Raw genomic sequence first — 13,424 nt, 5'->3', positions numbered from 1 at the left:
CCACTTAAATTTGTTGGATTCTGTTATGATTTTTCCCCCGTCCCAGTCCATGATGTGACTGTTTCTCCTGCAGTGATCTGTGATGGCTGATTTGAGGTTTTCTTGTTCTGCCTTTTCTCTCAGTGTCCTTGTGAATCGCCCCGCTGTCTCCTTTTCGCATTCTTTTTTATGTTCCTTTTTCCTTATGCTGAATGACCTGCCTGTTTCCCCAATGTATGTTTTGTTGCATGACTTGCACGGTCTCTCGTAGATGGTGTTGCACTTTTGTTAAACATGACGAGTTCCTTCTTGTCATTGTCACGTTATTTTTTGGCAATGATCCCGGCTTTCCAGAAAGCTTGAGTTGTGCCTCGTAAGCATGTCTCTTTGTCAATTTTAGAGGGTCCTAATTCAAGATTCAAGATTCAAGAGTTTTTTATTCGCCATGTTTGAGCGTGCCAAACAAGGAATTTGACTTCGGTAAATCACACCCTCTGTTCAACATTTAGGTGACTAACAACACTCAGGACATGTGAAAAATGGCAAATATTCTCAAACATCCCCTGATCTTAAACTCCCAAAAGGGCAAGGAAAAACTCAAAACTCCAGCTAGGGGAAATGAGAAACCTTGAGAAGAGACCACAGATGGGAAGGTCCCTCTTCCAGGATGACCAGGCTGCAATGGATGCAGAGAGGACACATAGTACAAACAGTGTAGACAAATTCAAAAAAGGTGTGGAGAGCAGGATGTTATTGCACAGTAATGACTCTGAGATTCTAAGAGTGGTGTGAGTTCATCAGAACAACAGCCTGGGGGAAGAAGCTGTCTCTGTGTCTGCTGGTTTTGGCGTACCGAGTTCTATAATGCCGTCCGGAGGGGAGTAGTTCAAACAGACTGCAACCTGGGTGAGAAGGGTCTGTAGAGATGTTCCTTGCACGTTTCCTGGTCCTGGACAGGTACAAGTCTTGGATAGATGGGAGGTTGATTGCAATGATCTTTTCTGCAGTCCTGATTGTCCGTTGCAGTCTGTGCTTGTCTTGTTTGGAGGCCGATCCAAACCAGACAGTGATGGAGGTGCAGAGGACAGACTGGATGATGGCAGTGTAGAAGGTCTTCAGAAGCTCTCGCGGCAGGTTGAACTTCTTTAGCTGTCTCAGGAAGTACAGCCTCTGCTGGGCCTTCTTGCGGACAGAGTCTATGTGGCCGGTCCATTTCAGGTCCCGAGAGATTGTGGTTCCCAGGAACTTGAAGGTGTCTGTGGAGAGAATAGTATTACTGCGGATAGTGAGGGGTAAAAGTGGTGAAGGGTCACGCCTGAAGTCCACTGTCATCTCCACGGTCTTGAGCGGGTTCAGCTCCAGGTGGTTTTGGCTGCACCAGTGGACCAGTCGCTCCACCTCCTGTCTGTACGCAGTCTCATCACCGTCCTGGATCAGTCCGATGAAAGTGGTGTCGTCTGCATACTTCAGGAGCTTCACAGGAGAGTCACCTGAGGAGAAATCATTGGTGTAGAGAGAGAAGATGCCCCCCAGCCTCACACGCTGTCTCCTGTTGGTCAGGAAGCTGGTGATCCACTGACAGGTGGAGGCAGGCACCGCAAGCTGGATGAGCTTCTGTTGGAGGATGTCAGGAGCGATGGTGTTGAATGCCGAGCTGAAGTCCACGAACAGGATCCTGGTGTACGTTCCTGGGGTGTCCAGGTGGTGCAGGTTGTAGTGCAGTCCCATGTTGACCGCATCATCCACTGACCTGTTTGCCCGGTAGGCAAACTGGAGGGGGTCAAGCAGGGGGCCCGTGACATCCTTCAGGTGGTTCAGCACTAACCTCTCGAAAGATTTCATGACCACCGATGTCAGTGCGACAGGTCTATAGTCATTCAAACCTGTGATGGCGGGCTTCTTGGCCACTGGAACGATGGTGGAGCTCTTGAAGCACGAGGGCACCTCACACAGCTCCAGAGAACGGTTGAAGATCCGTGCAAAGGTGGGCGCCAGCTGCTCAACGCAGACTTTCAAGCAGGAAGGTGACACGCCGTCTGGGCCCGGTGCCTTCCTGGTCTTTTGTCTCCGGAACATCTGGCGCACTTCCTCCTCGCGGATCTGGAGTGCGGGCGCGGCCTCTGCAAGAGAGAGAGTGGGTGACAACGATGATAGAGGTGTGGACAGAGCAGTTGTGGGGAGAGGTGTGTATGTAGATTGTGCTGCAGGAAGTCCCGTTGTGTGGGAGGACCGATCAAACCTGCAGTAGAACCTGTTTAGCTGGTTAGCAAGCCTTGGGCTCTCCACAGGACGGGGGGTTCGTTTCTTGTAGCCCGTGATGCTCTGAAGACCTTTCCACACTGTTGAGGGATCAGGATTGGCAGAGAGGTGTCTCTTCAGGTTCTCCCCGTAACACCTCCTGGCTTTCCTGACCTCTCGGTTCAGTGTGTTTCTGGTCTGCTTGAACAGGTCGCGGTCGCCGCTCCTGTAGGCCTCCTCCTTGACTTTGCGCAGCCTCCTGAGGTTCGGTGTAAACCAAGGTTTGTCGTTGTTGTACGTGCAGAAGGTCTTAGTCTGCACACACAGATCCTCACAAAAACTGATGTATGATGTGACAGTGTCAGTGAGTTCATGCAAGTCTGAAGTTGCAGCTTCAAAAACTCCCCAATCGGTGCAGTCAAAGCAGGCTTGGAGGTCCTGCCTTGACTCCACTGTCCACTTCCTCACAGTCCTCACCACAGGCTTAGAAGTTTTTAGTTTCTGCCTGTAGGCCGGGATCAGATGAACTAGACAGTGGTCCAAGAGTCCTAAAGCTGCACGAGCCGCAGAGTGGTATGCATCCTTGATCACGGTGTAGCAGTGGTCCAGAGTCTGTGCCCCTCTGGTGGGACACATTACGTGCTGTCTGTATCTGGGGAGTTCGTGTGCGAGGTTCGCCCTGTTAAGATCACCCAGAACAATGATTAGTGAATTTGGTAGAAGTTTCTCCATGTCTGTCACCTGGTCAGCCAGCATCTGCGTGGCTTCACTCGCACGTGCGTGTGGTGGAATGTAAACAGCCGCCATGACGATCGAGGAGAACTCCCGTGGTGAATAGAACGGCCGGCAGTTTATGAAAAGTGTTTCTAGGAGAGGGCTGCAAAACTCTTTCAACACCGTGACATCAGTACACCAACGTTCATTAATGTAGAAACAGAGACCACCTCCCTTTGATTTTCCGGAGAGCTCCGCGCTGTGATCTGCACGAGTTAGCCGAAACCCCGCTAGCTCCACGGCGTGGTGGGGGGTTCGTTCGCTGAGCCACGTTTCAACAAAGCACAGCGCGGCGGATCTGCTGAAGTCCGTGTTCCTTGAAGTGAGGAGCAGCAGTTCGTCCATCTTGTTCGCCAGGGAGCGGACATTCGCCAGATGAATTGACGGTAGGGCAGAACGGAACCCTCTCTGCCTCAGCATTACGAGTGCTCCGGCTCGTTTTCCGCGCCGCCGTCGTCGCGCTAGCTTGTATAGCACCGCCGCTCCGGCTAGAATCTCCGACAAACAGTCTGAATCATAGAGAACAGGAGAGAAAATACCAGAAGAGGACTGTCCGATGTTTAACAGCGCTTCTCTGGTAAAAGTGATCCGGGATGGACAGCAGAGGACACAGAAAACACACAAAATAAGACAAAGAAACAGACAGCGACTCACCGTGGCTGCCATCCGCGGCGCCATCATATGACGTCATATGCCGTTTGCGTTGCACAGACGATAGTATTTATTTATCAGTGGCGGCGGAGGTACGTACAGTCCTCTGATTGGTTTTCTGCCCCGATCAACGTAAAACTTAATTTCGTCTGATTGGTTCTTCGGGTCTACATATCACGCCAGTATGTTACGTCTTTGTCTGGCGGAAGCCACACAAAACAACTTTACAAATTTTGGAATTTGGTCCACACAAAAGGTGCATCTTATTAAAAGACGCACCTTCATTTTTTGAGAAAATTAATGAATTTTAAGTGCGCCTTATGGTGCGGAAAAGATAGTACCGTTTTTTCCCATGTATAATGCGCAAAATGTAACTAATTTATTGTCCTAAAATCTGGGGTGCGCATTATACATGGGTACAATTTTTAAATTGTTTTTTTTTTTTTTTTCATTTTTTTTTTTTTTTTGTTAAGAAAATCATGGTACAACAATTTTTGAAGAAAATCTTGTCACGGATGGTTCTTTACAACGTCACTTTCCTCTCTTTTCATTTTAACCTAACTGATCGCGGTGGTGCCTTTCTGGGCAGTCGGAGAAATCAACGGCAACAAAAAAAATACATCCAGCCTAGTTAAGAAATCACCAGAAAGATCACCATGACAATTGCGAATAATAAATAAATAATTATTACCGTTTTTTTCCCATGTATAATGCGCAAAATTTAACTAATTTATTGCCCTAAAATCTGGGGTGCGCATTATACATGGCTACAATTTTTTTTTTAATTTATTTATTTTTTGTTCTTTTTTTTTTTTTTTTGTGAAGAAAATCATGGTACAACAATTTTTGAAGAAAATCTTGTCACGGATGGTTCTTTACAACATCACTTTCCTCTCTTTTCAGTTTAACCTAACTGATCGCGGTGGTGCCTTTCTGGGCAGTCGGAGAAATCAACGCCAACAAAAAAAATACATCCAGCCTAGTTAAGAAATCACCAGAAAGATCACCATGACAATTGTGAATAATAAATAAATAATTATTATATATATTATATATATTATTATTATAATAATAAATAATTGTGATAAATAACTGGAACATCACTCAAATATTGGTGATCCCGTTGAGAGTCTCACATATTTCTTCGCTATCGAGTTTGCTACTGCATGCGCAGTGATACTGACCGGCAGAATAACATCCGGTTGTTCCCAAAGATGATCTTTTTTCTGAAATAATTTTATGTTTACGGACTTAAGTAACCCGGCCGGGTCATACCAAAGACTATAAAAATGGGACCCATTGCCTCCCTGCTTGGCACTCAGCATTAAGGGTTGGAATTGGGGGGTGAGATCACCAAATGATTCCCGAGCGCGGCGCCGCTGCTGCTCACTGCTCCCCTCTCCCCCAGGGGATGGATCAAAATCACACGGGGATGGGTCAAATGCAGAGGACAAATTTCACCACACCCAGACGCGTGTGTGACGATCATTGGGACTTTAAAAAAAATAAAAAAATAAAATAAAATAAAAAAAAAAAGTCAAAATTTGGGTGCGTATTATACATGGGTACAGGCTTTTTTCCAGCATCGACATGCCATTTTTAGGGTGCTTATTATACATGGGGGCGCATTATACATGGAAAAAAACGGTATATATATTATATATATTATTATTATAATAATAAATAATTGTGATAAATAACTGGAACATCACTCAAATATTGGTGATCCCGTTGAGAGTCTCACATATTTCTTCGCTATCGAGTTTGCTACTGCATGCGCAGTGATACTGACCGGCAGAATAACATCCGGTTGTTCCCAAAGATGATCTTTTTTCTGAAATAATTTTATGTTTACGGACTTAAGTAACCCGACCGGGTCATACCAAAGACTATAAAAATGCGACCCATTGCCTCCCTGCTTGGCACTCAGCATTAAGGGTTGGAATTGGGGGGTTAGATCACCAAATGATTTCCAAGCGCGGCGCCGCTGCTGCTCACTGCTCTCCTCTCCCCCAGGGGATGGATCAAAATCACACGGGGATGGGTCAAATGCAGAGGACAAATTTCACCACACCCAGACGCGTGTGTGACGATCATTGGGACTTTAAAAAAAAAAAAAAAAAAAAAAGTCAAAATTTGGGTGCGTATTATACATGGGTACAGGCTTTTTTCCAGCATCGACATGCCATTTTTAGGGTGCGTATTATACATGGGGGCGCATTATACATGTAAAAAAACGGTATTTGTCTACTGCACTTTATGTATCACTAAATTCTTTTGTCAAAATCGCTGAAATTGCATATTTCCTGTTCAAATACAAAGGTGAAACACTTTGTTTTGCTGATGAGATATAAAACCGCAGTAAAAAGGCACAGGTTAGCAAATAGTACTCTGCCGCACTGAAGGGGTGCGTACGTGAGCCAACGGGTGAATAATGCTGCCTCTTTTGTTGCTGTAGAGCAGGGGTCTCAAACTCGCGGCCCCAATTGTGTTCCGCGGGATGATAGTTTGTGGGCCTCGCCTTAATATGAAAGTTGAATGTTAGTATGGCCCGCGATTTTGATACGAATTGTCTTTTGCGGTGCTGATTCAAATGTCTTACAAAGTTTTCGAGATGCGAATCGGAGCCTCCCGTTTTGTTTTTGGTTTCTTTTTGCATCTACCTACGAACCAATTTTTGACTGTTTCATAATTGTTTTTCTTACATTTGATAACATTAGAAGTTTTAACAGAGCCTAAAAAACCCAATGTGGCCCAGCCTCAACCTCCAGTGGCCCCCAGGTAAATTTAGTTTGAGACCCCTGTTGTGGAAGTAGACGAGACCACGGATGTCACAAACCAATCTCACATCTGGTATTTTGCACTATGTAGCTATAAGTGAAGTGGACTGTGAAGTGAAGGAGGCGTTTTGGGGATTTGATAACCTGAGTGATGAGAGACAAGCCCCTGCTGTAACTACATATGTGTTGGAGAACACATATCTCGAAGAAAATCTCGAAGCTCAAACATAGGGCGGAACTGCTGTGATGGCATCAGCGCTTCATGGGGTGCAGGCCAAAATTTAAGAAATAGTGCCTAGACTAAAGGAAAACAAGGAAGACCTTTACAACAAAGTAATGGAGCTTTTTGTGGGGAAGGATATGCGCATGGACTTCATCTACAAATTACTTACCTTAATTTGTGTGTGTGGGAGGTTTTGGTTTATATATTTGTAAATCTGACTCATAAAGTCAATGCCTCACCAATCATGAACCTCACCGCACCTCACAGATGGGAAGCCATCATTTAAAAACCAAAAAGTGTTAGTTAAAGATTTTTATTTTTTGTAGATTTTTTTAAATCGTTTAATTCATTTTAAATACCCACTGATAATTTCAAAAGTATGAAAAAATATGTTCTATCACATCAAAGTACTTTTTTTTGTATACCGTAATTTCTGGACTATAAACCGCACTTGATTATAAACCGCAAATTAGGGGAAAATCATTTTTTCCCCATATATAAGCCGCACCGGACTATAAGCCGCAGGTGTGTAAATGTTTACTAATTACCATTTGTAAGACAATATACACAAAGAGGATTGTCAGGGATGCATACCTAGTTCTGCAAACATACAAACGTATAAATCTCAGCAACGACCATAAAAAACTTAATGTGCAGGGAACACTAGCAACACACAACCGATAATAAAATGGGGCCACTTACAGGGGTAAAGTTGGCAATGTGATACGAGCTACACGTAAAGATCTGGAGAAGACATGACCGGGGGGAAAAATACTGGGTGATGCAACAATAGCCCAGTGCCCTCTAGTGGCCAGAGGAAACATCAACAGTACATGCAGAAGCTCCATTTTCTTCGTTAAGAGACAAATCGACTGCCTTTAATTTAAAAAGCGGCATCATACGCATTTCTTTTGTCCCTCATAATGAGGATTTGTGTATAAAAGCTTCCTTTCTCCAGTAATGGCCACTTTGATCTCGTTCTGTCTCTTGTACTTGTCAATTGTGCGGCACTATTTGCCTGGCGGACGGACATGCCATCAACACGCCACTCTTCTTCCCAGTGACCGTGTCTGGTCACATCTCCCTCTGTCAAGCAAAGCAGTGCCGCACAACAGCGGTCCACAACCTTTTTACTAATGAGTGTATAAGTGTATTAGACATCACAAAGATCACGAAAAATCCATAGATACGCTGCACCGGACGACAAGTCGTAGTGTTCAAAAAGTAGCGGCTTATTGTCCGGAAAATACGCTACATTTATCATTGGTTTAGTAATTGCTAAATATTTTACATGGTTCATGCCTTACCTTACAAGATGTGGACTTCACTTTCCATCATCATTCTGCTATGGATACCTGAAGAAAACTACAAATGTGATGACTTAATGACTACAGCAGACATGGGCAACCTACGGCCCGTGGGCCACTTCCGGCCCACGGGGCCGTATAATCCGGCCCGCCAAACCTGAATAAATTGTATTGTTAAAATTTTTTTGGGGTCATTTTCCCTGCAATTACCGTAAATTCCGGACTATAAGCCGTGACTTTTTTCCAAAATTTTGAACCCTGCGGCTTATAGTCAGGTGCGGCTTATATAAGGATTTTTTTCGTGATTTTTGTGATGACTTGATCACTTTTATACACTGCGGTATCTTGAAGAAAAAAACAACAACAAAAATACTATTTTGAAACACTACTATGGCTGCTGCTTATTCTGGCTGTGTTGCTTGTGACTATTATGAGCTTTAGTAGGAATGCACGCTAGGTGACCTGCGTCAAAGGGCTCTAAACCCTTTCTCTTACTCTGCCATGTGACTCAGAGATTACACAAAGCAGTGGCGCTGTTTGGACCATCTGCATTGTATTAAAACCCAATCAATCAGCATTTAAATTCAATTCTTCTGACATTTTGCTCACCAAAAACAAGTTGTAATGAACGTGAACTTTTAATGCATTTTATTCAGAAGGTTACTTTGAACCCCGAGGCTTAAATGGCGGCGTGGCGTATTTATGGATTTTACGGCCTCCAGGGGGCGCTCTAGCAGGAAGCAAGAGCGAGACAGACGAAGAAGCGATAATGCGCCGAAGAAGACGTGCTAGTTTGTGTTTTGATAGGCGAATAGTGGCGTATAATTCACACAAAGAAGAGAGAACGAGATCAAGACGGACATTACTGAAAGGAAGCTTTTATACACAAACCGTCATTATGGGGGACAAAAGAAATGCATATGAAGCCGCTTTTAAGCTAAAGGCAGTCGATGTTGATGACATTGTGTTGCGTCACCCTTTTTCTTTATTTCGTGGTCCCGTCTACTCTGGAGCTATACGTGTCGCTCGCTAGTTTAATGTAATTTAGCGCTTCGCGCATGAATAAAATTAGCATGAACAGACCCTCATCACACTCGAAGAAATGCATAAAAGCGACGACGAAAGAGAGACTGAGAAAGTGTGAGGCGAAGGATATCTAACGCTATTCCAATCGGACGCTGAGGAGGAAGACTTCGATGGTTTCAGTGCACAGGAGGAAGATGAAGACGATGAAGCTCTTTTTTTACTTTTACTGGTATGTTTTTTAACGAGCCCTGTTGGTGCTGTACTACCGTGTTGCTGCTGTGTTACCGCCGCGTCTCAGTGACTTTTACCGGGTATGTTTTTTTTAATCCAGCCCTATTAGTCTTGTGTTACTTCCGTGTTGCTGCGGTATTACTGCCGCGTCACGGGCAGTGTTTGGAAAGAAATGTTAAGGTATGTTATTAAAACTTTAGAAAAGCTTTCTGTGTCCAGTCTTTCTTTGTTAATAACTCGCGTGCACACTTCCGTGTTGCTGCGGTACTACTGCTGCGTCACAGGCAATGTTTAGAAAGACATGTTAAAGTCTGTTATTAAAACTTTAAAAAGGCTTTCTGTGAACGGTCTTTCTTTGTAAAAAACGCGTGTGCACGTGCGGCTTATAGTCCGGTGCGGTTTATATAAGAAAAAAACTAAAATATCCCCCAATTTTAGCTGGCGCGGTTTATAATCCGGTGCGGTTTATAGTCCGGAATTTACGGTACTATGTTTCCCCAGTTTCCCCTGCTCGCGCATTTACTCCCAGAAGCCGTGTCAGAAAGCTCGGTGCACACTCACAAGTGCGTGTACGTACTAATTAGTACGGACCCGGCACTCTCCGTGCTCTATTTCGATCAGTGCCGAATTTCGAGTGAGGGCTGTGACGTCAGCATTCTTGTAATTCGCGTGCTTAGCTTCAGATACAGTTTTACGCTAATGCCACCCACAAACCTTCCCCTGGAATTCTTCCATTAGAATGAGTGCAAAGGTGGACACTGAGTGCCGAATGTTAAAAAAAGAGTGGACAATTTGGCTCGACCTACGTGTGTGAGCAGACGTTCAGCCACATGAACGTCAACAAAGCCCGTCACAGATCTAGGTTAACGGACCGACACCTCGGCTCTATCCTAAGAATTACCACAACAAATTTTACTCCAGTCCATGATGCACTAGCAAAAAAGGGAGACCAACAATACTATTGATTTCTTTATTACTTTATTTAAATGTATTCTTTCACTGGTTCTTCAAGATGATGTATTTGGTCAGAATGTTTGCTGTTTGATGTGATTTCGCCTCATTAGATAAACATATTTCATAAATCTGACCTGCAGGCGCTGAAGTTATGTCGTAGTTAATGAGAATCACTGATAGTAGTTTTTTGGTGAATTTTTTTTTAATGCTGTTAATAAATGCATTTGTTTTCAAAAAGCTTTTTTTAAATATCCATGCTTTACTACCTACTAAAAGTAAAAACCTTTTATGCAATGACCTTTACATGTCATTTCTATTACTTCACACAAACACTACATCCATCTGCTCCTGGTTCGGCCCCCCGGTCAAAATTTAGAACCCAATTCGGCCCGCAAGTCAAAAAGTTTGCCCACCCCTGGACTGCAGTATGTGTAACAACAGGACAAGCGTTATGCAAAATGGATGATTACCCAACAGTAGCCTTTTTTGGGCCTCAACTTGCCGAAAAGGTCAAGTGTTGAAAACCTGGGTATCATGGTGATAATAGATCTTAGGGGTCCCCAACACGACCACTGAAAACCCACTCCAACAGCCCACTCAAGTTAGCAAAAAGGAGCTACTAATACTAGTCTCACTGATAGAGGAAATTTTGCAGTCCTGTTGACATGTTTAAGAAATTAAATGTTTCTTTTAGCATGGAATGCTTCTTAGGAACACATGATGTTCTTAGGTTTACATGATCTGCTCGATGCCGTTTCTCAAACAGCAACTGTGTGGAACATCTGCCGTCTATTAGCATAATTGTCAGGATGAGGATGATATCACTGACAATGTTATTGGTGTGTGTGTGTGCGTGTGTTTGTGTGTGTGCACAGCTCTTCCATGTGGCCTATGTGCTCATCAAGTTCGCCAATTCTCCACGTCCAGATCTGTGGGTTCTAGAAAGGTCGGTGGACTTCGGGCAGACGTACCAGCCATGGCAGTACTTCTCCTGTGAGTACAAATGATGATGATTATTAATCAGAGCAAATGTCAGCTAAGATGAGCAAACATGAGAATGACTTTTAATCCCTCCACATGTGGTCAAGTCCAGACACCGTAATAGTTCCATGTTTAATGAGTTTGAACAAATAACAAAATAAACTGTTAAACATAGGACTAGATGATATGGCTAAAAAACGTATCACGATGTGCTTCATATTTGTAAAGTCAAACCTCTACATACGCTTGAACATACAAATATTTCAACATACGATGTGAAATTTGACCAAATATTTGACTTAACATCCAAAGGCATTCCCAACATACGACGTCATCATGGTTAGCCCGCTAGATAGCGGCACGTCAGGATGACATCAGATAGCGTCCCAAGAAGGCTAACGCAAATGGTAGTGGTGAAAAAGGAAGAAGGTGATGATTTCCTTTCAATTAAAACAAGAAATCATAAGAAAACATGAGCACGGAGTGCGTGTGAGTGATCGTGCGAAACAATATAGACTTAAAAACGTGTTAACGATTTTGACGATCATTAAGCAGAAGAAAGCCCTCAAAGCGGTCAAGCTCATCTCTAAACGTCGCAGGCCTACGTTGGAAGAGATGGAACGCCTTTTGCTTGTATGGATAAAGGAAAAGGAGATTGTTGGTAAAACGATCACTGAAACAATCATATGTGAGAAGGCCAACACCATATATTGCATTATGTTAATGTTATGTAAGTTGGATGATAAAGAAAATTAAAAAATAGAAAACAACACATAAAATATCAAAGAATAAAAAAATAAACTAAGTTAGTTTGGAGTTCACACACTGTAAGTTACAGTAGGTTACTCAACGTATGGATCACTGTGTCTCTAAGGTACAATGACAATAAAAAACACTTAATTGATTATTTCTTTGTAATTGATTTCTTTTTACATCCCTCTGATATAATGCATTTGTTTTATTGCTTTGTGTGATTATCTGCAGTATTTATTAAGGAGTTATTGTTGGATTTTGGCTGTGGGTCGCATTAAACAAATTAGTGTATTCTTTTGGGATTAGTTGATCCAACATACAACTACAGTCAAACCTCTACATACGAATTTAATTTGTTCCGGGACCTACTTTGTATGTTGAAATAGTCGTATGTTGGATCAAATATTTCCATAAGAATAAACTGTTTGTTTAATTTGTTCCATAGCCAAAAGAACCAACGATAACTCCTTAATAAATACTGCCGATAATTACACATAGCAATAAAACAAATGCGATATATCAGAGAGGTACCGTAATTTTCGGACTATAAGTCGTGGTTTTTTTCATAGTTTGGGTGGGGGGGCGACTTATAATAAGGAGCGACTTATATGTGTTTTTTTTCAAAAAAAAAAAAAAAAAAAAGTGAAACCGCGATAAACGAACCGCAATGTAGCAAGGGATTACTGTAATTTGAATTTCAAGTGACGTCAGCAGCGCGACGCGGCGTGGTGCGGCGGTTGTTTACATAAAGGACAAAGATTGACTCGACGGAGCTCTCTTTCACTTCCGTGGATTGAAGTCGGGGGCCGGCGCTCGGCCGGGTGGCTGTCCAGGGACGGTGGATGGGGCTCGGACAATGCTTTTACGCACGCCCGGTCCTACTCTACCGAGCTGTCTTTCACCTCCGTGGATGGAAGTCGAGGGCTGGCGCTCGGCCGGGTGGATGTCCGGGGACGGTGGATGGGGCTCGGTCATGGCTTTTACGCACGCCCAGTCCTATTCTATGGAGCTCTCTTCCACTTCCGTGGCTGGAAGTCCACACTGCCACAAGCCTGGAAGTTTGTTTTGTTAAATAAAGAGCCGTTTACCAAACCCACGTTTTTCCTTGAACTTTGTTAACGCTACAATATAGTTATATAGTAGATCTGTGGAATAACGACGAGGCTGACGTCAGGGCGCACGCGCGGCGTTGTTGACAAAGGACGAGGAATTTGATCGATGGATTTAATGATTTAGAGTGCACAGATGGTTTGATAATACTATTGCTTATATAATAGTTATTTGATATCTAATTTATATATCGTTATATGGGCCTGTGGAATATTTTGAAGTGCAAGCGCCGTCAGCTGCGCGCACCCATTGTTGACAAAGGACGATCGATTGATTTAATGATTTGGAGTGACACAGATGGTTTGATAACATTATTGCTTATATAATAGTTATTTGATATATAATTTATATATCGTTATATGGGCCTGCGGAATATTTTGAAGAGCAAGCGCCGTCAGCGGCGCGCACGCATTGTTG

At 43.4% G+C, this 13,424-nt stretch overlaps 1 protein-coding gene across 3 annotated transcripts in view; it reads left to right on the top strand.

Annotated features, from left to right (window-relative positions):
- lama5 (laminin, alpha 5) overlaps positions 1–13,424 on the top strand; it is a 380,553-nt gene that overhangs the window by 56,347 nt on the left and 310,782 nt on the right. For all 3 annotated transcript variants that reach the window (XM_037245878.1, XM_037245877.1, XM_037245876.1), the window contains exon 3: positions 11,039–11,156. In XM_037245878.1, the coding sequence (XP_037101773.1) occupies positions 11,039–11,156 (118 nt within the window). The remainder of the gene's footprint in view (positions 1–11,038; positions 11,157–13,424) is intronic.

Source organism: Syngnathus acus, chromosome 2 (genome assembly GCF_901709675.1).
Source record: "Syngnathus acus chromosome 2, fSynAcu1.2, whole genome shotgun sequence".
Lineage (NCBI taxonomy): Eukaryota > Metazoa > Chordata > Actinopteri > Syngnathiformes > Syngnathidae > Syngnathus > Syngnathus acus.
This window is presented reverse-complemented; position numbering and strand designations above follow the sequence as displayed.